General features: G+C 45.2%; 1 protein-coding gene across 2 annotated transcripts in view; it reads left to right on the forward strand.

The window, feature by feature from the left end:
• Positions 1 to 25,099, forward strand: part of LOC139296873 (cadherin-6-like) — a 38,096-nt gene that overhangs the window by 11,607 nt on the left and 1,390 nt on the right. Inside the window, exons 4-10 of one of the 2 annotated variants that reach the window (XM_070919433.1) lie at positions 1,902 to 2,075; positions 9,726 to 9,913; positions 11,603 to 11,853; positions 16,757 to 16,897; positions 17,907 to 18,051; positions 20,794 to 20,911; positions 21,981 to 22,232. In XM_070919433.1, coding sequence (XP_070775534.1) covers positions 1,902 to 2,075; positions 9,726 to 9,913; positions 11,603 to 11,853; positions 16,757 to 16,897; positions 17,907 to 18,051; positions 20,794 to 20,911; positions 21,981 to 22,232 — 1,269 coding nt within the window. The remainder of the gene's footprint in view (positions 1 to 1,901; positions 2,076 to 9,725; positions 9,914 to 11,602; positions 11,854 to 16,756; positions 16,898 to 17,906; positions 18,052 to 20,793; positions 20,912 to 21,980; positions 22,233 to 25,099) is intronic. The other variant, XM_070919434.1, reaches the window with a different exon arrangement.

The raw sequence follows: 25,099 nt of genomic DNA on the forward strand, positions 1-25,099 counted from the left end.
TTTTTTCTTTTATTTATTTTTTTATCCAAAAAAGCAGTCGGATGCTAACCTAAAGTCAATACTTCCTGTAGCTGCTTCAAAGTAAGAGCTTAAAAGTGTTTCGCCAGAAAAAAACATTGCAATGGGAAATAGCAGCAGGAGGTGTGCATTAAAGCAGACTGACATTTTGGGAAATGTCAGGGTGTTTCCTTCAAGCTAGTCTTTGTGCTAAGCTATGCTAAAAAAAAAAATTAACAGATTAAACTGGTATGAGCCTGTCCATCTGAATCGGGTAAGACAATAAATGAGCATATCTGAAAATGAATATATAAACAAAGCATTGGACTTCTTTGTTGCTTTGCTAGCATGACAACAAATAGCATCAAAAGAGTGAATTAAAGCCACAACCTACATTAAGCAGGAGCTTATTACACTCAAATACTGGATGTCGTTCACAGTTGGATTGCTGACTTTACATTTCACTTTTCTTAATCAGCTCATCCGTGGAAGAAAGTGTCTTTACCGACGCCAGAATCGAATTTTTTGTAAACAGAGTGAATCAGTGCTCGTGAAACAGTGTCTCAGGTAGAAGAGGCTCTTTTTCGTTGCAGCTCCATATCTCATTTTAAGCCAAAGCCCCCCAAAGAAAAAAAAGAAATAAATTGTAATGAAAAGTTAATGCACTTTTTTGCACCTTCACCCTTCACATTTTTGTTCCTACCACACTGAAAGAAAAAAAAAAATGGGTTTGTTGTGAAAATCCGCTATCATAAAATAAAAACACAGCTCGGCTCAACCCTTTCCTGATCTTCTGTACTTTCCCTATAAATAAAAAAAGTTATCCATCCATTTAGATAATCAGCGCGGTAATCTCCCTCTCTCGGCTCATCTGTTTGTTTCTAACAAATAGAGGAGTCAGGGCCATGGCCAGATTACTGCTCGCGTGGATTAGGCAGTAATGATAGACCATGTTCTCTGGATGCTGAGAGGAAGTGGAATGTGGAGAACAACAAGAGGCAAAAAAAAATGGCAAACGTGCGGCTCAAGAACTCATGGCAATAAAAGGAGTAGTTTAAAAGCTTTCAAAGAGGCCGATACCAATCTCGTATCTGTGCATTAAAGTTGTAAATGCTTTTAAAGTTCAAATGCTTTTAATGTGAAACAGCAGCAGTGGGATGTTCTGTTTGCATTAGCAACAGCAGTAACAGCTCTGCTATGAAGTACAGAGCGCTAACAGTTAACAGTGAGGCTGATATCAATGAGAGGAAATGATGATGGGTTACATGCTGCATCGTCTCCTGTCAATCCCCTGCGTGCGAAGACAATCTGGATCCAGCGCGGGAATGGCGGACTCCGCCACCACCAATCAATAGAGAGGTCATTACTGTAAATACATTTTATGGCTATTTTCACACAAAAAAATGCAGAATAGTATCAAAAATCGTGTTTGATTTAATGAATGAATTCATTTAATATAGCTTAACTTTTTATTGGATAAGCCACCCAAATGCTATAAAAACCAGCCCAAATTAGCCGCGCAAAAGAACTTTCACCCACCCAATCAAATAAAAAGTAGCAGTAATTTGTAAAACAGATCCTTATGAGATGAAATACCATTTGTAGATGTGCCTGGTTTTATCTGCAGAAGATGTGTAACAAGCTGTGTAGTGATTGGAAAAAAAAAAAATATATCAGTATAACAGATTGTGGATGAGTTCTTCTCTCAACCACCCACAAAGGAAACAAGAGCACAATACACCTGTTTTACCAGAGAAAGTCAGCTGTGTCCCCCGTAGTCTCACCTTAAGAAATACATTTCAGTAGGAAACCTTTCGGAAGTTCTTTGATTGCTCAATGTTTACCTGAAGATGAGGACAAAGCAATGTGAAAAGAGACAAAAGGCATGTGTTGTTTTTGTCCAGGTTTGATCCGGACGGCCTTGGGTCCCGGTGACATGGACCGCGAGCAGAGGGAGCACTACCAGGTGGTGATTGAAGCTAAAGACATGGCCGGACAGCGAGGAGGGCTCACCGGGACCACCGTGGTTAACATCACCCTCACAGACGTCAACGACAACCCGCCCCGCTTCGTTCAGAGTAAGATGGCGGCCCTGAGTCACACCGTAATGACTTATGTTATGTTTTCGCAGACCTTGTTAAATATTATTAATTGTTGACTTTAAATGGAACAGCGCTGCAAAAAGGAAAAGGAATGGACAGAATGTGGAAACAAAAGTCACAGAATTACCGAAATGCCGCTGAGTTTATGTCCACAAATCAAATGTCCCCCTCAGGAATCAATAAGATGTTGCATTTAAATGGCAGCACATGCGTAATATGTACGTAAAATTATGGATATTACGAGGGCAGCACAATGTGCATACAGTAATGGAAAATCTTGGTCATTGAGTTGAGGAGCGACTGCTGGTTATAATTACATACAGTGCATGTGTCACTTACTGACTGCTTGTGAAAGTGGAGCAAACATTGCTAAGATAATGAGGGGGTTTCTCTTAGCTGATGCGATTGATTCCGGGACTTTTTCCGTTTCTCACGGCTGCAGAGAGTGTTTTAAAGTCATGAAATGGATCCGCTGCTTTGCTGTCATTTCAAACGCCCCAAAAAACATGACAAAGAAAGAGTCCTTTGCGAGTCTCTCAGCGGAGATGCAGAAGTTCAGGAAGCAAAGTTGGTCTTAAACGCCCCCTCATCTGTCCAGTCGTTTGTTGAGGACTGAAGTTATGCAGTGTAAGCAAGGGAAGCGCACTTGCCCTTGATGTAGATCTGTGGGGGTTAGGGTTACCGTCTTTCCAGACAGCGAGCGGTCGCCACCGCCGCCTCACATTGATTTCAGTGTAAACGCGGCGGTCAGCAGCAGCCCGGCCATTTGCCGTCGAGGCTGATGATGGTTCAACGCTTTCCGTGTGACCATGGCAACACACAGAAGCCGCACCGAGGGAAACAATGCAGAGGCTGATTCTGAGTCATGTATTTGAGTTCCTGAATTAGTGAAGAAGATCATCGTTATTGGAGCAAATTCTCCAGTCTGGACCAATAAACAATGTTTTTAATATAAGTTAGCCAAACTTGCTAAACGAATCATGTCATATGATGAGATTATAGGGGGTAGATAGTAGCAGCCTGTGGTGTATGGTACAGAGTCTGGAGGGATCAGGGAGCAGCTGTCTGAATGCACCTTTAGAGAGTCTCTGTGGTTTTCCTCATCCATGTCCATGAGCCAAAGACACAGCACAGGTAGGACACGCGTATCTCAAAGACTCCACGCACCACCATGTGGAGAAGCCAACAAACTGCTAAGTGGCAGGGGGAGAGGAAAGATGGGAGACTTGAGAATCCAAGAAACTAGTGGGGGCGAACCAAGGCAAACAAAGGTTGAGGTTAGGTATCCAAGCCGAGATGGTTGTGGTTTACGACCGAACGGTGGTCGAGGAATTGAAAGCCAGGGCCAGGAAGAGAGTCCGAGAATCCGAAGATGCAAAGATGTTCCAAGATGAAGATTACTATGGTTTAAGTTGAAGGTCAAAGGAAGAGGATCCAGAGGTGCTCCAGCAGTGAGAAGGGTTCGCAGGGTTCGGTATGAACTGAAATGTGTGCTCAGAGGCCAGAAATCGCTGCACTACAGCCATAGCAGTAGACTTAATGAAGTTAACTAACTCTATGACTCACCCTGTCCATCTCAGCAGGAGCGCAGCGTATTGATCCAATCAAAGTCCAGGACTATCTGCTGGAGAAACGAAACAGCGCTCCTCTGGAAAATGATTTCACCAGCTTTGTGCGTCCGTCCAGGGGAATTAGTCCGGGTAACATTCATTCTCCCCCCGAAAGCCTTCTAAATTCATTCAACTTAATTAATCCTTAATCACAGGAACGGTCTCACTGTAAACATGTGGGCTTTGTACCAAGAAGCACAAACTCTCTCCAGACCCCTGCTGTGGTGTGTGTTAGCTAGGGGGAGACGGGCTTTGATTGTGGATTGAACAACAGCACTGTCTTATTAATAATACATTCTCCAAATTTGGCTTGATATTGTAGTTTGGACTGGCACTGGTCGAGGGCTGCAAACATCCGGTTATTTTGATTATGTTTTTAATATCATTTTCTGATTAATCAGTTCATCTTCTATAAGATGTCAGGAAATGGCATTCAAAATGCCCCATAGCCCGAGGGGACCTCATCAAATTGCTCATTTTGACCAACAAAATGGCTCCATTCCAACTACCAAAATTGTTGTCGATTCACTTTCTAGCGACGAGTGAAACAATCGGGGCTGATCGCTTCATCGGCACTATGCTGTCGAACATTTGTGACCCCACGAAATATGAATTGGAAACATTCCGGTAGCTTCTTTATTCCAGGCGTTGACGTGACCTTCAACAGTGGCATATTTTATCCTATACAGGGGCTAACATGCGTTAAAGGATAATGTGAAGTGCAGGTAACTCAACATGGCCACCTCCAATCCTGAACGCAACGCTCACCTAGCCAGGGTATCCTGACGTTTAATCCCTGGTGAAAGTCCAAACTCCAAAAGCACTGGGTCCTACGTTTCCCATAATGCAACGTGATTGCATCTTTCTTCTGCGTGTAGTCTCCAAGCCTAAAGTGAGATAATGTTTTCAGACTTCCTAGCGCTCCCTCTTTACTTTATGCAACTGTTTCCAAAGGCTGAGGAGCGTTCCTCGTGACTAGTAAACCGAGCTTCTCGTGTAAAATTGGCGGAGTGTCCCTTTTAAAGTGACACGTACAGCGTCTTGGCGAATGAAACAGCTTTTGCCTTCCCCTCACCTGTGGAGACCAGAGAGAGCTTCAGGAGGGGCATGAATCTTGTGATTACTAATTTGATTCGCTGATTCCCATGGCAACAGATCCACCGTGGTCAGCTCTAATACAAGAATAAATGCAATTATGGATCCGGAACAGGGCATTCATTAAAACTGGTGTTCAGACTGAGAGCAGATTAGCCTGTCCAATTTTGCCATCTAATGTTCATGATTGGAACTTCCTGAATTTGGGGTTAATTATTGAACGGGGTATATGGCAAAACTCAAAACTGTGCTTTAAGATGAGCCACAGCTTATCCAAATGATATAGATGTAATGGGAGGGGGGGGGGCAATAATGGGCATATGTGTCATACCAGTTGACAGTGTTTTCTCCTAATAGTCTTTAAAAGGCCATTTCACCAAAAAAAACAACATGTTTTTCACTTACTGCACCTCTAGTGGTTTATAGCCGGGTAGATAGTTTTGGTTTCGGTTGGTTTGGTTGATCTGAATAATCCAGACCTTGCAGTAACACGTTGCAGTGGAACTACCTTTAGCTGAAGAAACAGTCCCTATGAAAACTGACAGCGTGTTCTTTGGATTATGCAGAGCAACAACAGCACAAAAAAAAAAAAGAGGAAAAAAAAGATGTTGCTGTTGAATTTTTGAAATGTCACTTGTTTTATCTCTGTGAGCCAAGACAGGATCAGAGCAGAGCAGGCAACTACCCCGGGGGCCTCAGACCCCTCTGGGGTTCCAAAGGTTGACTGTGTGGCAAGCGGTTTGTGGAAGTTTGACGAAGTGAAAACTTATTTGGGAATACACTCATACCGACACACAAGTTAACTTTAATTGGCAAGGACATTAAGGTTGCCTCTGCATTTCTTTAGTGTTTGAATACTACATTATTTCAGTCAATGTTATGCTTACATGGTGCATATTCGTATTCATATTCAAGGCCACTGAACACGCTCAGTTCCAGCTGGTGGCTGTGGATTAACTTCCTGTAACCGGACGGTATAACCGCACGCCTGCGACTCAGCTGTTCGTTTGCAGGCACCGGTGTCGAGATCTAGGTGAGGACAACATCAGTGAGGTTTAGCCTTCACGTTATCCTTTCCGGTCATGGAGCATAGGCTACAACTTGTCAGACATCATACCTCGCCTCACCTCACCGACGCACAGCGAACGCAGGGGCCGGTTCATAATTCCAGAAGGGGGGAGGCCCGGCTGGTTTCTGGATCTCTCGCCAAATTATAATCAAGCGATGTCCAGCTTGCTTTCTGCTCTATGACTGATGGATACTTAAAAAGCAACAGAATACACAATGCGAGTGAGGACGCGTGATCCGAGGCTCAGTGACACCTGCTAATGGTGAGATTACAAGATTACAAGATGGTCTTTAACGTGCTCGGAAAAAGAAAAAGAAAAAAGTAAACGTTGCAAAGCGATTGTTCTTCGTTGTCAAGGCGACGGCATTTAATTTGCTGTTACCGTGATTCAGCTAGCGCAGCAGTTACATCTGTCAGAACTGTACTGAATGGCGCAGCTCAGTTTGATTCAGTGCTGATCTCAATTTAGCAGAGACTGCACATTGTAACCGTCGAAGTTTGAACGCAGCAACAGCTGGTGCAGCTTTTCATCAAGAGGCTGTATCGTAGCATTCGTGTGTGTGTGTGTGTGTGTGTGTGTGTGTGTGTGTGTGTGTGTGTGTGTGTGTCCATCAGCAGTGTTCCAGTGCCCGTGGCAACGTAAAAGAAGCGAGTAAATTGCTGCTCTGTTGGCCTCGATCACATCAGCCACTCTCTCGTCTAATCCTCATGAATTGACATGGAGGCAGAAATCCTTCCCCTCCGTTCTCCGGCTCTCCGGCTTTCTGCGTCCATCTTTTCATCTTCTAATAGTGTTTTGTTTTTTTCTCCCCCCCCCCCCCCAACTCTCCCTCTCCATCTCTGCCTCGTTCAATCACAGTCACTGCGCCCAGCATTAGCACCCATTCACCCGCTGTCTCCTTTTCCAATGCAGGGTGCAAAAAAAACGAGATCACCCGATGATCTGCTGAACAGATTGCACGTGGCGTCATCCTTCTGTTTAACTCAGCACACACACACACACACATTTTCTCCCCCAAAAACCTTGTCCTCGCTCAGAAAAAAAAAAAAAAAAGCAGAACTCATAAAAGTAGAACGTGCGGTCAAACAAACAAGCACCTTTGTCTGCACATGTCAATTCGTTTCCCCCAATCAGAGCCGTCCGCGTCAGAGCCACGAGGCAACACAACCTCCAACCGGCCGGAAAAGAAGACTGAGCGGAGGTGAAATCTGCCCCTGCTCCCTTTACCTCTGGGCTCGCCGGACGTGGTTCCCGTCAGGCTCCCACTTGTATTAGCATCTGCTGGCCACCGGACAACATAACGTCAAGCCAACCGAATCAAAGCGTCGAACATGCTTGCTGGTTGGCCACCTGTTTACGCCACTCCAGCGTCTAAACTTTGGCATACTTGACCTCATAAATTCACCCTGGAAAGCGTTCAATTCAGAATTGACCAACAGTCCCAGCAGACCAAAATGTTTTATATTATATTTATTTAGCTTTAATTGGATTCCAATGATTTTATTTAATTTTTATGTTGTTTGGATTGGTCTGGCTTGGCGAGCTACATCACGTGCAGTTCTTTCGGCTTGGCTCGTTGGTTTCTCTTTGTATGTTCGTGTGTGTGTGTGTGTGTGTGTGTGTGTGTGTGTGTTTTGCGAAGGGAGCGAAATTGATCCTTTGTTAAATAAGATAGTGGCTGATGGCAGCTGCAGCTGTTGCAGTGTGTTTCTTCCCCCTCCAGATAATATGTGCGCACTGTGTATACACATGATCGCATCCTTTATATCTCTCTCTCTCTCTGTGGCTGCGCACGCACACACACACACACACACACACACACACACACACACACACACACACACACACACATAAATATACCAAAACAGTGGCAGGTTGAGCACTGTCTAGCTGTCACGGTGTGCGACGCCTGCTGTGTCGCAGCAGCATATAATTACTCACTCAAGTGGTTTATACACACCACTAGATCTCTGAGATGGCGCACGCACGCACGCACACACACACACACACACACACACACACGTCCTGAGTAAAAGGGAAGTATCCTGATATGAGACTGCCTCAGGTTCATATAGCAGAGTGACATCTCATTTGCATTCATTTAGTCGTGTTTGCGCGCTTGGACTGCCCCCCCCCCCCCCCCACACACACACACACACACACACACACACACCCCGGCCCGTGTTGGTTTCACACCGAGGAGGAAGACTCGCCATCGTCTCCGCAACAAAAAACAAAACGAATGATAAAACACAGCGTTAGCACTTATTCCAGAGAACAAAAGGATACATCACGCTCACAAAGAAATACATTGAGATGCTTTTTTTTTTTTTTGTTTGTCTTTTGATGATAGTCAGCAGTCTGACGCAGAGACGGTGTTCCAGCGCCTGGCTTCCATCAGCATTTACACAACTTCTTGAGGGAGGGGGGCGGGGGCGAGAACGCTTCTTTTGTTCTTGCTGTCCTATCTGTGTAACCCTCTAAAGTTAGTCAGTCAAGTCTCTACTTACCGACTCAGGTGCTGATGTTCTGGTTTTTGTGTTAAGTCAGATTGTAGTCGTGCAGCTCTTAAATCCCGGTAACAATCTCAAAGGGCCTCGCAGGGCCGTGTTAGACAAGAAGCACAAACATCTTTAAGTGAACAAAGCAAACCCCCCCCCCCCCCCAAAAAAAAGGAAAACCTCGAGATGGATTACATGAGACAAAACCTCCCTCCAGGGTTAAAAAAGCAGCAATGAGCAAATGACAAGGTGGTGGATCATTGACACAATTAGACGTGGCAAGAGAATGAAGCCGCAGCGCAGCGGCCTTCAGGATGGTCTTACAAAGATTTGGGACTGTGGTCGGTGAATTTCTCTGTGATGCGTTTTTATGTCTTTTGTGCCCCCTTACAATGGATTTAATCGCCGAAATACATAGGGACGTCAACGTACACAGGTTTCTCGGAATCATTAAAGCCACTGTGTGTAGGGATGTGAGTGCTTCACTTTAGCGCCATCTGCTGATTGAATCAAGAACGACGCTGCGGTCGGCAGTCATGCATGCTTCCAGGATGCAGTTCGGGCTTTTAAAGTACCCGGTGGACCTTTTTGCGGGTGCCTGTTTTGTTTTTAATCGTGACGCAATACGCATTCCTGCCATTGGTTCCGTGCTATTCCGCTTACGTGCAGGTGGCGGTAGCGAGCCGAGACACGCGGCAAAGAAAAAGGCCGCAAGCTATGGATGCAACACAGCTACACAGTGCACCTTTAAAGTTGCAGAAATGGATAAAAGCCGGCTGGCAAAAATAAAGCAACCGCCCTGCTTCCAAACAACGCAGAACTGTTTTTGTCTTTCATCACCACGGTCACAAGATTGCAGAGGGATCCACCAGGGATGTGCGCTTGTGTGTATTTGATCGGCCAATGCTGCACCTTGCCGAATGTCGTCACGTCACGGGTTGCAGCAAAAGTTCATCATCTTTTTTTGTGTTGCCAAAGCCCTCAGCCCTGGAACCCCCACCCACCCACCCGCCGCCTCGCTGCACAGATAAACCGCATTTTTGCAGTGTGGCCTTATCTTTGAGGAATTAACGCAGGCCATGAAAATAACGCAATCTAGCAGGTGGCCTGGCCCAGATGGTTCCCAACCAATTTTGGGGGGGGGATTAGTTGGTACGCAATGCAGCACTGTCTTTTTTTTTTTTTTTTTTTTTACTTCTGCTGAGGGTGCTGAAGTCAGACATTTGCAGCTCCACTTTTGCAACAAAGTGCAAAAAAAATGGTTCCACACATTACTTGCATAAAAGTGGCGCCGGCCGTACAGCCAGGTGCCTGACTGACATGACCTGTTTCCCTGTGTGTGTTTTTCAGGTATTTACCAGTTCCGGGTTCCCGAGTCGTCCAAGTCCGGCACTCCAGTTGGGAGAATTAAAGCCAGCGACAGAGACATCGGGAAGAACGCCGAGATGTACTTCACCATTGTGAGCGGAGACGGCATAGACATGTTCGACATCTCCACCGACAAAGAGACCCAGGAGGGGGTCATCACCGTCAGCAAGGTGAGAGTTAGGAGGAGAATCACATGTATCAAACTATTTGCGAAGCGCTAATGTGACAGCCAGATTTACAAACGAGAATAATGGAAAAAATATATATATAATATAATGATATAATATGAAAGCAAGTGAAATAGCAGCAGAATAAACTCCACTCGTATAGTCAAAATGCACCTATTGTAAATATTGTGGGATCTGTTGCTCTCCTAATGCCCATGCTCCAACGAGGCTGGCTTTTAATTATCTTGATATTTCTCTCACGGCATTGGCTCAATCAAATTAATTCTAAAGCAGTGACTCAGCAGATCCCACACTCTCGGCTCATAAGGACCCTGCCCACGTACTCTGTTTTACTCGTACCGTTAAATATGCAAAGCCTGTGCATGCTTGACAGATGAAAGAAACCAAATTAAAATTATTCATCTTTACCTCCACAACCCCCAGTCCAAGCCTTTCGCAGCACGAACTAATACGCAGGACTGGAACTTTTTCTGCTGCCGGATTTCAGAAATGAATCACGGCGTCCTCGCCGAGCGCGCGCGTGTTTACCGATGCGCAATCCCAATTGATATTTAGAACTTTGTTCTTTGTTCCCCCTGCTGACACGACCCAAGGAAGTCTGCGGGCTTCAACAAAGAGGTAATGGTTGTCTGTCAGCTGGGTACGAGATAAAGACAATATTCAGGATTCCTTCAAGGAAGTAAATCTGACGCTTTGTTCTTGTTGGGAAAAGAAAAAAAGACAACAACAGCCACCATTATCATTTCTCATCAGATTGAATCAGTCTGCTTTATGTCACATTTTTTATAAACGGTAGATCTTCCTCTGTAACAGCATGTTCCGTTCTTTTGGTTCCTTTATCATTCAGACAGTCGGTAGCCCTGAAACAATAAAAGGGATGTGTCCGTACGTTCCATGAATCCCCTGCCCTTGAAGCTCAACTTTGCAGTTATCAAGTCAGATTATATGTGAAATCAAATAATTCCCTTGCTGGATTACGTGTAAATGGGGTGTTCTGCACAGGATCAAGCCTGCTGCTACACACGAAATAGTACGTAAACCTACACAGACTCTCTTTGTGTTTGGGCTCGTCGGTCCCGTCTTTTCTTTTAATATGTAATGCAAAATGATATAAATGCAATTCAGTCTGAATTTTAGGCTAGTCTAACTCCTTATTTAACTTGTTTTGTCATAATACTACAAAAATTCTTCTTACAATCAATCAATTGGTATTGTATGTCCCATATAACAGATCCAAAATGACCACTCGTCACCACAAAACGTATCCAAATTTGTATTTGCTGGCTAAATCTCAATAATGGGTCACCAACGTATGAAGCTGCTCTAATCAGTCATTTATTATTCTGCTGCGTTATTTTGGTTTCCAGCCCACAAGGTCTGGTCAACCTCATTTCCAGCAGCAGGAAGTTCAGTTGCAAAAAGGTCTGACCTCCTTGCACACTGCCCACTCGGCCCCAAATAAATGGTACTAGCGCTTTTATCCAAAGTGCTTTACAATTTGCAACTCATTCACGCACTCGCACACATGGCAGGGAGCTACCGTGCAAGGCGCCGTCCTGACCGTCGGGAGCAATTTGGGGTTTCAGCGCCGCTGCCCAAGGACGACATGTGGACAGGAGGAGCTGGGGATTGAACCAGAGATTTAGTTTTTTTTCCTCTTTGCCCCTGCAGCCTTTGGATTACGAGAAGAAGCCGTCTTACACAGTGGAGATCCAGGTCCAGAACACCCAGGTGGATCCTCGCTTCATGTCTGCGGGCTCCAAAGACGTGGCCACGGTTCGGATCGGCGTGGAGGACGTGGACGAGCCGCCGCTGTTCGACAAGGCCAGCTATCTGATGGAGGTGAAGGAGGACGCCGCGGTGGGCGTGGGCGTGGGCTCGGTCAGCGCCATGGACCCAGATGGAGCTCGCAGCATGGTCAAGTAAGGCAGTCTAATTTGTATCATTTTTATGAACTAATAAGGCAAGAAAATGAACCGATGAATCCCTAGAATCCTAAACTACTAGATTAGATGTCAAAGATAGCTCCAGTCTCACTGGACTTTCAGTTCATTTCCTACATTCCCTTGACTGTAGATTAGATTCACAGTGTTCTTTATCATTTTATGAGGTATTTGCTGATGTTCCCATGTCCAAGTGAGCAATGGTTTTAGCAAATTGCGTAAAATCCAACTTTAGTTTCCATTTATGGACTACAGCTTCTGTCAACTATATTTTGGGTTTGGGGTTTTCTGGTGGATTGACATGTATTATCTAGATTACCACCAACTCACTCTTTTTCTTTTTTTTTTTCAATTATATAGAAATATGATAAAATAAGAAACCAGAAACCTGAGCCAGAATAAACCCTAAGTGCAGAAATGTCCTGCTGACTTCCGGATTTAGAGAAATCGGGACAAATACAGTGAATCCGTGGTGTGCCACTTAACGGGGATGTGACAGCCTGCGTTAACCTATGTTAGCTTTCTAATGAATGTCCCCTTCATGTCTACAAATAAGGGCATGTCTTGTATTGTACCTTGAGCTACCAAGCAAACATCCACAGAGGAAGCATCAGCATCAGTTTGCAGGCTAAATATCTCAGCGAGTAGCACATGAAACGGCCTAAAAGTTTACCAGCAAATGTCAGCATTAGCCAGTTTGGGTGCTAAATGGTCCTCAGTCTTCAGTACCACCAAAGATCCTCTATAACAGAAGATGGCGCATTGCAAGCTGCGACAATGGTATGAAATCGTATACACTTCCTGTCTCCGCCACCTGATTTTGCAGCTCGTTTTATCCGTCTTATAATACCCCCCACCCTCCAAAATTCAGTATCAGAATCGGTCGTAATCTGTGCTCGTTCACGTTCACTTCTCAGACTTAGGACCTGCCGTTAGTCTCCTAAAGGGGGCGGGGCAGTGGCGATACCCACCTGACACGGAAACAGGAAATGACTCTGAGTTGAGCCGTCTCTAAAAAAAAAAAAAAAAACGAGCAATCACTTAGACATTATTTTTGATGCCAGTCGGAGCTCAAAGCAATCCCTCCTCATATCAGACTGAAAACGGGAAGCCTGTTCCTGCTATTTCAGAAACCCCAGCAAGACTACGTTGCAGTTGGATGAAGTTCGACTTCAAATGGGCGTCGACTCTCTAAAGTGCTTGCGAGGAGTTCTGATAAAGAGTCTGTAAAAGGGGGGAAGCAGAGCAGAGGAGGAATTTGAAGTGGGTTAAAAGATAGGTGGTGTCGTGATCACTGTTAAGATTAGAAACCAAGCCGTCTGCGGACTATACAGCTGTGTGTGAAAAACTGCTGAGTACAACGCGCAACCGAAACCTGCACCTACGGGCTATATTTAAACCCTACCGCAGCGCTGTTCATTATTGATGCCTGGCATTAGGGTGGTTTGAGCTCTGTTGCTCTCCCGTTAGTCCAATAATCAGACGGCATCAGTGCATCCAGGGAAGTTTCGGATGTTTACAAAATAAAAGCGCCTGAAGCCCTCTGTAATTTGCTGTGCTGCGGTGGGTATTGATTAGGAGGCGCAAGGATAGGTCGAAACTTTCCTGATCTTGGAAAGCCATTTTATTTCGTCACTGCCCAAACAAAAAAAAAAACGAAGGAGCAGGTCCGCGGCGAACGACTTGATATGAAGCCTAGAAAATGGTGCATTTGTAAACACAGAGAGCCGTGGGATTGAACTGAAAATGGACGGAGGAGTGTGTTATAAACTCACAGGAGGTGAGCTGTGTGGCAGGCGGGACGGAGCCCTCATTTCTCTCCATTTAAAGCAGGCAAACTGATGAGAAACATATTCCAATTAAAACAAGCACGGAACCATGGAGTTCTCTTAAAATGATATGTCATGAGGGGGCACACACACACACACACACACACACACTCACTCCAATTATCCCTGTGTTTGTGCCTTTGTGTATGTGACTGTATCATCTATTCACATTGTGTCAGTGAACTATTATTTTACCGTTGAGTGCTTTCTAATTATGATGGAGCCTGGATGTACTGAGGCAGTGTTTTCCTCTCGATTCGTATATCTCTCTGCGGAAAAAACAATAATTAAGATTGAACGGTACATAATTAACAGCTGATGGCGGTTTGATGTTATATTTTGGAGTGTATAGTGAGGCCAGCCTTGACGCAGACAGTGTTCACGTACAGTGCAATGTGCGGCTCCTGTTCATAGAGCAATTTGCATCCACTTTGACAGGCAGGCGGGCAAAAAAAAGACAAAAGGCGAAGGCATCTCAGTTCTATTATCTATGGAGTGCTGTGAAGCCGCGAATAGCTGCTGAATGCAGCAACTAGTTCAAAAATAGAGAAGGCTCTGTGAGCAGTCCGCAGACAGTGGGAAGATATTTTCAAGTAGCTGTGATGTTTTGAACAGACTACAGTAAGATTGAACGGGGCGAGGGGGGGGCACAATGCAGTAGCTTCCAGTGCGGCAAAGTCTGCCCCCCCCCCCTCCCCAACCTTACAGATCACAGTTTGTACGGAATCGTTTGGTTAAGAATTCACTTAGGAGGTCGAAGGAGGAGACGATTTTGGTCCTCACGTAATTTTGTGAGTGTGTCTGAGGGGAACTTGCTTTGGTGGTTTGCATGTGGGGAGGTGAGCCCTGGCATTGCAATGGTTGAATGGCAAGAAAAAGCCTCATAAAATAGTAAACGGCGAATGTAGACTATGTGATTTTACAACTTTTAAGACTTTTCTGGCTGGAAGTTGAACAACTTGTGTGAACTCACCTTCGCGTCCATTGGCACCACTTGGAGCAACACCTCGCGTTCACTCGGAACACACCCTAAAGGAATCTCATGCATCTCATGTACGAAGCCGGAGTCAGGACATTGGTTAGCCTAGCTAGCTTAGCATAAAAGCAGAACACAGGGGGAAACAGTGAGCATTACTGTTTATTTGCAGGTTAAACAAACTTGCTTGGTAGGTGTACTTGTTGAACTTGGCTAGGCTAGGCTACATCCTGACTTCAACTCTATACTATAATTTGTTTTGGGTGCCAGATTCTGGTTTTAGGGAAGACGTGGGTTAATGTAATGTAATGTTTTCTTACTGTGGCACACGGTACTTATTATGTTATTTATCCTCCATGGAAGCATTTAAGAGATAAGATAATCCTTTATTAATCCCTCAGCGGGGAAATTTGCATTGTTACAGCAGCATACAGGATAGTGCAATAACAAGAGACATAAATAGAAAATCAAGATATGATAAATAAAAACAATAAAGAATAAAGCTACTAAAACTAAGAAACAACTATAATTTACAAATTCACAGAACGAAAGAAATAAAGGTGAAGGGATTGTACTGCATTGCATCATTCGTTATGCATTCAGAAATATGTGTATTGTCCATTCCGGTGTGTGTGTGTGTGTGTGTGTGTGTGGTCTACTGGGAGCAGGTCTGATTGTAGAGCCTGACAGCAGCCGGGGGGGAAAGACCTGCGGTACCTCTCCTTCACACACCGCGGGTGAAGCAGCCTGTCACTGAAGGCGCTGCCCAGTGCTGCCAGAGTGTCCTGCATGGGGTGGGACATGTTCTCCCTCAGGGATGATAGCTTAGCCGTCATGCGCCTTTCTCTGAGTCTAGGGGGGGGGCATCCCAGAGCTGGCCTTCCTAATCAGTCTGTCCAGTTTCTTCCTGTCGGCAGCTGATATGCACTCCAAAAGACCTGAGTCTCCTGAGCAGATAGTCTGCTCTGGCCCTTCTTGTACAGTGCAGTTGTGTTGTCAGTCCAGTCCAGTTCATTGTTCAGGTGAACACCCAGGTACTTGTCAGATTTCACCATCTCAATGTCCATTCCCTGGATGTTCACTGGTGTGGGAGGGGTGCGTTTGCACCGGCGGAAGTCCACCACCATCTCTTTGGTATTCCCCACGTATACGTGGAGGCGGTTCCGCCGGCACCAGTCCACAAAGTCCTGGGTCAGTTCTCTGTATTCCCTGTCGCCCCCATCTGTGTTGAGGCCGACAATTGCGGAGTCATCAGAGAACTTCTGCGGGTAGCAGTTGGCTGAGTTGTGTGTCTGCCGTGTAGAGGGTGAAGAGGAAGGGAGCCAGGACCACTCCCTGCGGGGCCCCCATGCTGCAGACAACCATGTCGGACTCACAGTCCTGTATCCGCACATACTGTGGTCGGTTGGTGAGGTAGTCCAGAGTCCATGCTGTGAGGTGCTGGTCCACCCCTTTGCGCTCCACCTTGTCCCTCAGAAGCGTGGGCTGTATGGTGTTAAAGGCACTGGAGAAATCAAAGAACATGATTCTCCCAGTGCCTTTTCCAGGTGAGTGAGTGATCTGTGGAGGATGCCCGGTTCAAACTGTAGCGGGTCCATGGTCAGGCTCGCCAGGGGGCAGAGGTGGACAAGGACCAGCCTCTCCAGGGTCTTCATCAGGTGCGATGTCAGTGCCACCGGCCTGTAGCTGTTGAAGTCCTTTCTGTAACTAATAGGGTTTCGCTTGGATGATTAAAAAAAAAAAAACCCAAAAAAACATTGTGCTCTTGTTTCATCTGGCCAGAAGGCGAGTGGCACATTTTACACCACACAAGATCTCGTGGGAAGCAACAAAACAGCCTCACTCAGCAGTTCGGGCCCAGAGTAATGCAAAGTTTATGAGCTCATATTGCGCCTTCAATAGCTTTAAAGGCTTTAAACATGTCTACAATGACTCCACGGCTCTCCTCCATCACAGACTGAGAGAAATCAATTATTCTCCCCCTTGCGGTGACTCCCTGTATGGCTGCATAGATACAAGGGTAACTGTGGTTCTTCCCTCCCACTGGCTTAACTTCTTGCTGTCTGACCTATTACAGGTACTCCATCGACCGCCGGACTGACATGGACCGCCTGTTCAACGTGCATCCGGGGAACGGATCGGTGTTCCTCCTCAAGAGCCTGGACAGAGAGGAGACTGCCTGGCATAATATTTCAATCATCGCCACCGAATTCAGTAAGTGCAGCGGGGGTTGGGGGGGGGGGGGCGGGGCGGGGGGTGTAGTGTAGTGATGTATTGATGCAGAGGAGAGAATGTATGGAGCCAGATAAAATCACAGTTACTGATCATGGAGGGAATTCAATGGCCAGTAGTATAGTGTCAGGACCGGCTGGGAAACAGTGAAAGGTCAGTTCTTTTAAAACCACGTCGATACTTTCAGTCCAGGTTCTGAGATATCTGCCTCTAAGTCTGCAGGTTGTCTGAATAGCTGGGACCCTGTTTTGCGAAATCATTTTCAATGACACGAGGAGCAGAAACAAAATTCATTATCAGTCATCTACATTGTATTGGGATGGAGGCACATATTTCGAACGTGGATATCTCATAACCTTACAACACCAACGACATACTTCATGTACGTACAAACACCACCAGCAGTAGTGTTTTGGCTGTCTGCCGTTAATTATTTACCGATTGTCAGGTTTGACTTATTTCTGGCTACAAAGTTCCAAAATCGAAGTCGGCTAATGATTCATGCACACATTGAAACGGTCTGCTTTAACTGTTTAGACGCTTTCTTTGGCTGAGAAACCGAATGCGCCGAACACTAGGCTAAAACAGTAAAAGAAAAGGTTAATAGACATGTACATAAATGTGTCACTAACTAGGTGTGGCTACGAGCATGACCCATCAGTACCAGTATTATACAAACAAGTGTGAATATGGAGCTTCATTGGTTTCCTGGCTTGACCAGAGGCATGCTGTGAAGGTTCCAGGACTCTATAAACCAACGACTTGGATACAGGCTAAAAACACTTTGTGTATTCCATCTTAAAAAAATGGATTTTGTTTTCTTTCACATTCTCATATTTCATCTTTTTTTTACGTTTATGCGCGAGGTCAGAGGTTAAAGACACCATGTGTGACCAGGAGTACAAGGCTCAGTGGTAGCTCTCAGTAGACTGGTTGGGGTCGCGCCAGATAGCTTACAGCGTGCTAAGTTCTCCCCCCGGCATGAAGTCTTTAAGTCTCTTCTGCGTTTGCCCTCCAGATAATCCCCGCCAGAGCAGCCACGTTCAGATCTACATCCGCCTGCTGGACATCAACGACAACGCCCCCACCTTCGCCACCGTCTACGAAACCTTCGTCTGTGAGAGGACGAAGGCTGGTCAGGTACTACACCTTTATCACTTCATGTGGATATTACACTGTATAGCTTAGATATATAGGCAGGAGGAGTGGTGAATGTATCTTTTAATCAAGTCACTATCTACTGAGGTACGGTGTACGTTGTCCTTCCAATCAAATTTAATCAGGATTGAGAAGCGTCAGGATTGGCTGTCCAACCAAGCCTGCGGCTGGGGTTCTGTTGTAAATCCGCGCATCGAGGCCCTTTTAAAATCCATTTCGGTGTTTATCTTTTAAAATTTGCATTTTGTCGGCAGGAAACTTGGACACAGTTCCCTTTTGCTGGGTGGTAATTAATAGCTCATTGCAAATGTTCACAGCCCGCTACAACATTAATAATAAGTGTTGATTGGATGAGTGTGACACATCGAAATAACAGCTGGAGCCCACTAACTTTAGCACGTCTTATTCTTCATGACGTACTTGCTTCAGAACACCGGAGCCGATTCGGGAACTAGTGATAAATATGATATGACTTGCGTGAAGGTGTAGCTGGAAGATTCTGACTCAGTGAGATTGTCGTTTTAGGTATTTTTGTGACATTTGATGGATATAGGCGAACATGTCTCCCGTCTTTATATGACACGTATAAGATTTTTTACTTCAGAAACACACAAGTGCGTCACTTACTATATGAAAAGTCTACACGACTCAGGAACACTTTGTTTTTCCTGGTTTGGAGGGATTTTTAGGCTTTTTTTCGAATGGAGAGCTGCCTTGTATTTCCTGCTGTTTTGTGCCACCCGCCCAATGAACCAGTGAAAATATTGACATAGATCATTTTTAATTAGCTTCCCCTCAAGCCTCCCAATTGCCTTGGCTTCGCTGTCCAATGGGGAACAGCTTTGACTTTGTCAGACCTCTGTAACATTGGATATTTTGTCAGTCAAAGCTGTGAATTTGAATGCTTTAAACAGCACTTAGTGTGATTGTACTCTGCTGTAATACCTCTTGATATGATTCGTCACATACTGTATGGGATGCAACTAATGTGATTAAAGCACACAAGCTTATACGTGCGCACATGTATACACACACACACACACACACACACTCCTGCAGCTGTGAAGCTGATTGGCTGCGCTCCTGGACACCACTCGGTTTCTTCTTTTGTGGTGGCTGACAAGCTAATCTGTCAAGGACGCTGACAGGAGCTTTCACATGGGGGAATATTGAAAATAGGGGTTTTACACACACACACACACACACACAAACATATCATGCATCTGATATCATGCAACAATTGATTGAATAAAAACACAAATCTGTATGTGTAATCTCACATGCACACACACACACGTAACAGGTTAAATATAACAACAAAACACAATTAGGTACAGCCACGCTATGCTGATCCCACACACACACACACACACACACACATCGTCTTGACATTCTTCAGTACGGTGGCTTGCCGCCGTTGGTCTCCTCACATCCCTGTCATCCCGCCATCCTTTTTCATCCCTTAATTCCTCTGCCCTTTCATCTGTCCATCAGTGTTAATCATCGGTATTTGTTTGCTGGATATCCTCCGCTGCTTCCCTCCGGCAGCGGATTTGTTCGGCGTCTGTGTGTGCGCGCGCATGTGTATGTGTTATTGGCACAACTATTTCTTAAAGCCGTTAATCTCTCAGCTAGTGTCTCCCATTCAATTAAACAAGACTGTGGTTATAAAGTAAAAATAAATATATATATATATAGAGAGAGAGAGAGAAAGAGAGAGAGTCCCCAGCTGAGAAACGACAGGAACATACAGTCACCAGAGGCCCCTGCAGTGCATTCATATGTATTTATTTCTATGGCAAAGCTACATTCATTCATTTATTTATTTATTTATTTTTATTTTTTTGACCTTAAGGTATTATGACAGTAGTTTAAACAGTTTTTGGCCCTGTTTTTGGTCTCCGCCAACTCATGAGAAAAGGTGTCTGTCTCTTTAGCTGCTAAATGCTAGTCGCTAACTTCATCTGTCTGCTATTCGGTGCTAAGAAATTAAAAACAAAAAGAAAACATATGGAGGATACAGTCTAACCTACTCAAAAACACTTTTTGATGATTATTCTTGTTGTTAAAACATATTTTAATTTCCTGGAACAAAGATATCAAAATATCTCATTGTTTTGGTATCGGCACAGAAACGTGTCAACCCTGGTGACTGAAGCCCATATTCCACACTGAAGTCAGGGTTTCCGAATTTTTCCCTTCATACAAAGATCTCACCCACGGCAGACTTGAAAGCTAGTTGTAGCTTTGTAGGGTGCCTCTGCACGGAGAACAGCAGCTGTGCTCAGCCTGAGTTCAGTCGGCTACAATGGATCCCAGTGGTGACAAATTTACACTGTGGGGGACAATAAAAAAACACACCAGAGAAACTTCAACTACAATATGTATCAGAAACCTGTATATAGTAAGTTAAGTATCAAATGTTTCAGTAAACCCAGCTTTAGTGTTTAGTGTGGTTTTTCGGTGTAATATATTATCTCATGAGTTGCGTTGTTGACAGAGATATCAATGGCTTATTTAGCGCAGGCGGCAGTGATCCTGATAATATCCGAGCTGTTCTGTTGGCACCTTCACAGCGCAGACGGTGAGGACGGCAGTGTGTGCTGCCGCTGCGAAAGGAACCTTTAACCCCGCCATTCTTTTTTCCCCACTCATTCGCTGCTCTTAATTCACTTAACTCCACCGGGAGGTTATCGCGTTAATGGCGTTTGGTGTCTCCGACAGCGGATCCAGACAGTGAGTGCAGTCGATGCCGACGAGCCGTCAGCGGGACACAAGTTCTTCTTCAGCCTGGCCCCCGAGGGGACCCACCGCAGCAACTTCACCGTCCGAGACAATGGAGGTGGGTGACACTTGACATTTGACACAAGTGCCTTAAAGGTCCCATATCGTGCTCATTTCCAGCTCTGTGTTTTTATTCTGGGACTCCACTAGAGCAGCTCTGCATGATTCACAGTTGAAAAAAGTCCTTATGTATCTTCTCCTGGCCCTTCATGCAGCCCCTCAGTCCCCCCCTCTGTCTGAAACAAGCCGTTTGAGACAAACTGTGGGTGGTGCTGTGCCTGGGGCAGATGACCTGCTGGGGGCGGTGACTGTATAGTTGTGACATCACAACCTTACGGAAGTCCTGACGGCTTGTTTAAAGGCACAGCGTCTGAATACGGGCTGTGTGGACTGAGCGTTTTGATGCTTTCACAGTATTTATACAGCACCCAGACCTGCTTTATAATCAAACAAGACACGGACATCTCACTCTCTACAATATGGGACCTTTAATATTAATCACTTAAATGATATGGAACAGGCATTAAACAATAAACCAATGCAGCAGCGTTGTTTACAGTTGATTCTGCCAGTCTATAGTGGCCGTTGCCACTGTAGTTCTTTGCCTTTTTCTAGTATAAATAAAAAGTGGGGGTGCACATCCCTCTTTCAAGACCTATAAAAAAGCAGAAATCAATTCTCGAGGGTGTGGAGACTTCTGTTTCCTTCTTGCCGATCGCTACAGATGCTGGAAATCCAGGTAGTACATACCGTGTCTGGCTGTGATCCTGTATTCACTGAACCAGCGTACAAGCAATCTACCCCGTCACCCAGCCCTGCTTGATAGTTCCAAGATTCGTCCCCGTGCTTTGTCTCCTCAGTGATATATTCAATTTCAATTCAATTTTATTTATATAGCGCCAAATCACAACAAAGTCATCTCATGACACTTAACAAAATAGAGCAGGTCTAGACCGACTCTTTATAATGTTATTACAGAGACCCAACAGTTCCATACAGTATATAGAATGAGTTGACTTCATTTTCCTGTTTTTTATTCACACCTCTGCTGTGAGGCAAAGTGTCAGAAGCGCCGCGCGCTGCAGGAGTGCTACGGCGACATTCTAACTGAACTCTCTTCTACTCAGACAACACTGCCGGCATCCTGACGCGCCGCGCTAGCTACAGCCGCCTTCACCAGAGCATCTACCTGGTGCCCGTGGTGATCACCGACGGCGACTACCCCATGCAGAGCAGCACGGGCACCCTCACCGTGAGGGTGTGCACCTGTGACCGCGAAGGCAACATGGAGCTGTGTAACGCGGAGGCCCTGAGCAGCTCTCCTGGTCTCAGCACCGGCGCGCTCATCGCCATCCTCCTGTGTGCCATCATACTGCTGAGTAAGTATTGGAAAATGCAAAAAACGTTGTGTGAGTTGTGTGCAATGTCCACCACAGTGTTCAGTCCCACCAATATAGTAGGTCGGCAGAAAAATAATGGGCATCTGAGTCATTTTCAGTAGTTTTCAAGCAAAAATAGTAAGAAATTGCCAAACCTTCCCCCGGAGGATCAGAGGGTCGACTGCTTTTCATCGTCATACTTCACCGTCAACGGGACAGTTCATCTCAGGGTATCAGCCAATACCGTGTAGCGATCCGATACCAGTACACTCCTCTTTTATTTTCAAAATGAAAACGTTTCTACCTCCCTGCATGGGTCTCATTGGAATCATTTTTATGTAACACCACAAACTGAGTGAGTTGGCAGCCCACCGTGACTGAATGAGTGCAAGTGATGCAGGAGCAGAAACACAACATTTCGTGGTGACAATGGGAAAAGAAACTGTAGCTAATGTGGATCAGTTACATCGTGACCGATTCGCTTAATAAGGACGGTATCAGCGCAGATTGTTGCATATCCTTATCGTCCTCGGCGGGTGCAGTTTGCTCAGTTGTCTCAGAAAGAGAATTATGTCATGGTTGCATTATGACATTTTTCTGTGCCATTTTGAAAGAAAAAAAAATCCCTAGTTATGAGCCACAGGTCAAAATAAAACAAAAGCTGTTGTGTATAATCATAGGGCTTGCCTTCAAATGTCAAATGTTTTTTTATCGTGAAGCAACCTCATGTCACATGCAACATATAACAATGTAATATAACATGTGCAAAATACATAAAAATACAAATTAAATACAACTACAACCGAATCTTAAAGGGGACCTATTATGCTTTTCCTTATTTTCTGTCATAATATAATCATATAATGTTACAATGTCGGATATTCACACTAAACGTTGCCAAAGTTGCCAAATAATGAGGTAAAGGTATGTCAAAGTAATCCCTGTGAGCCAAAAGCTCAGGCTGCAGACTGCTCTGAACGCTCCGATTCAGTTTTTTCAACCGCCGGGTCTATCTGATGTCAGACAGGCACGGATGTCCTTATATGGTCTGCTCCAGGCACAGACCAGATGTCAGCGTTGCTTAGTAATGTTAGGTTCACAGTTTGCCTTTGGAAATTCTTCCAAAGACTTCTGGAACTTGGCCGGCCAACCAGAAGAAAGTGGGCTTTTAGGGAGGGGGGGGGGGGGCTTAAAGAGAAGGCTTGGGTGAACTGAGGGGGCTGCATGAAGGGCCAGGAGAAGATAAATCATGACTTTTTTGAACTGTGAATCATGCAGAGCTGCTCTAGTGGAGTCCCACAATGAAAATATAGAGCTGGAAGTGAGCAGAATAGGTCCCCTTTAACACAACCCTTCAAAACCGAACATAGGAAATAATCAAAATAAATAATAATGACAAAATAAAAAGCGTTCGAGCCTCCCTAGCCTCCGAATGTAAAAGTAATGATTGCCACATTCAAAAATATCTGTCCCAGCCTGCTTTCGTGTAGTTTGCAAGATGTCGGTCCAAACAGAGCCAAGAAAGAGTCACTTAAAATTGTGCAGATTGGTTTGGTAAGAAATTTAAGATTTGAAGACATTCGTCCAAGCCTTATGTTTGAAGAATTGAAGGAAATACATCCATCTGTTGTGCTGTGGGGACCAGAACTTCAATACCAGTATTCTTTCTATTCATAAATCATCTTTTTATACTCTTTAACCATGAAAGTGCTGGTCCCCCTCTACACAAAGACCGTTGCTCACTGGCTTGTGCACAATGCGACAAAACAACAAGGTCCGACATCAACTTTTCGGTGCCGCATTTAATAAACAAATAACACAATGATGAGGCCAAAAGAGCTGCCTCTCAACATTTTTAAAGGAACAGTTATTAAAGCCAATATAACAAACATATAAAGGTAATCTAAACAAAATATAGAAAAACAAATCGATGATTTTGCTTTTGAAATTAAAATAGGCAGGGTGGGTGCGCACAACATGTAGCGCGCAGCGTGCTTTCCCGCTCGCTGCGATTGAAAACAATGTTGGCCCAGAGCTCCGGTCTGCCGCCCGCTCATCACTTCCAAAGCACACACAAATGAATGCATCTCATCTGCCACCGCATCCCCACTTATCCTCTTATTCATGCAGCGGACACAGTCCACCGGGCTGCTGGGAAATACATATTTATGCCTTCCAAGGTGGAGTCGTCGCAAGGCTTCGCGGCTACGACTTCGGGGGGCGGGGGGGGGGGGGGGGGGGGGGCTGAGAGAGCCGGGATCATTTCCATCCAGTAGTTATTAACGGCAGACTGTTTTACAGACAAGACCAAACGCACGTGTTTTGCGTTTCACGTGTCGCGTCGAAGCAGCCGCGGCAGCTGCACGCTCGAGAACGCTGAAGGCGAGCATGAAAACTGCAGGAGGGGGGAGGAGGAAGTGGGCGATGACCAGTTCACCGTACAGCAGTTGGAGATTGAGAATTCTCTCTCTCTCTCTCTCTCTCTCCCTGGGGAGTCAGACGACACTGAAACGTTTTAGAGGAACCTCTAGTCACCAGCTCTATTCTACTGTACAATCAGCAGCTATAACCAAATCACACACGTTTGCACTGTACGGTGGCAGTAATCACAGCTGAGTATGTAAAGCTGTCGCAGCGCAGCACGTCTTTCATTACAACACTACAAAGAGTTCCCGGGACGCCCCCCCACATTGTTTCCATTTTTGAGATTTACATGAAACGTATTAAATGTCTGATATTAGAGAGTTTTAAAAGCACGCAGCAATGCTAAACTGGAGCAGCGATTATCAGTACCAATGTTGTTCCCACCGACGGCCCCCGTCATGGATGTTTTTTTTTTTTTCGTTTTTATTTGGATGTAAGGAAAT

The sequence above is a fragment of the Enoplosus armatus genome, chromosome 14 (genome assembly GCF_043641665.1).
Source record: "Enoplosus armatus isolate fEnoArm2 chromosome 14, fEnoArm2.hap1, whole genome shotgun sequence".
Classification (NCBI taxonomy): domain Eukaryota; kingdom Metazoa; phylum Chordata; class Actinopteri; order Centrarchiformes; family Enoplosidae; genus Enoplosus; species Enoplosus armatus.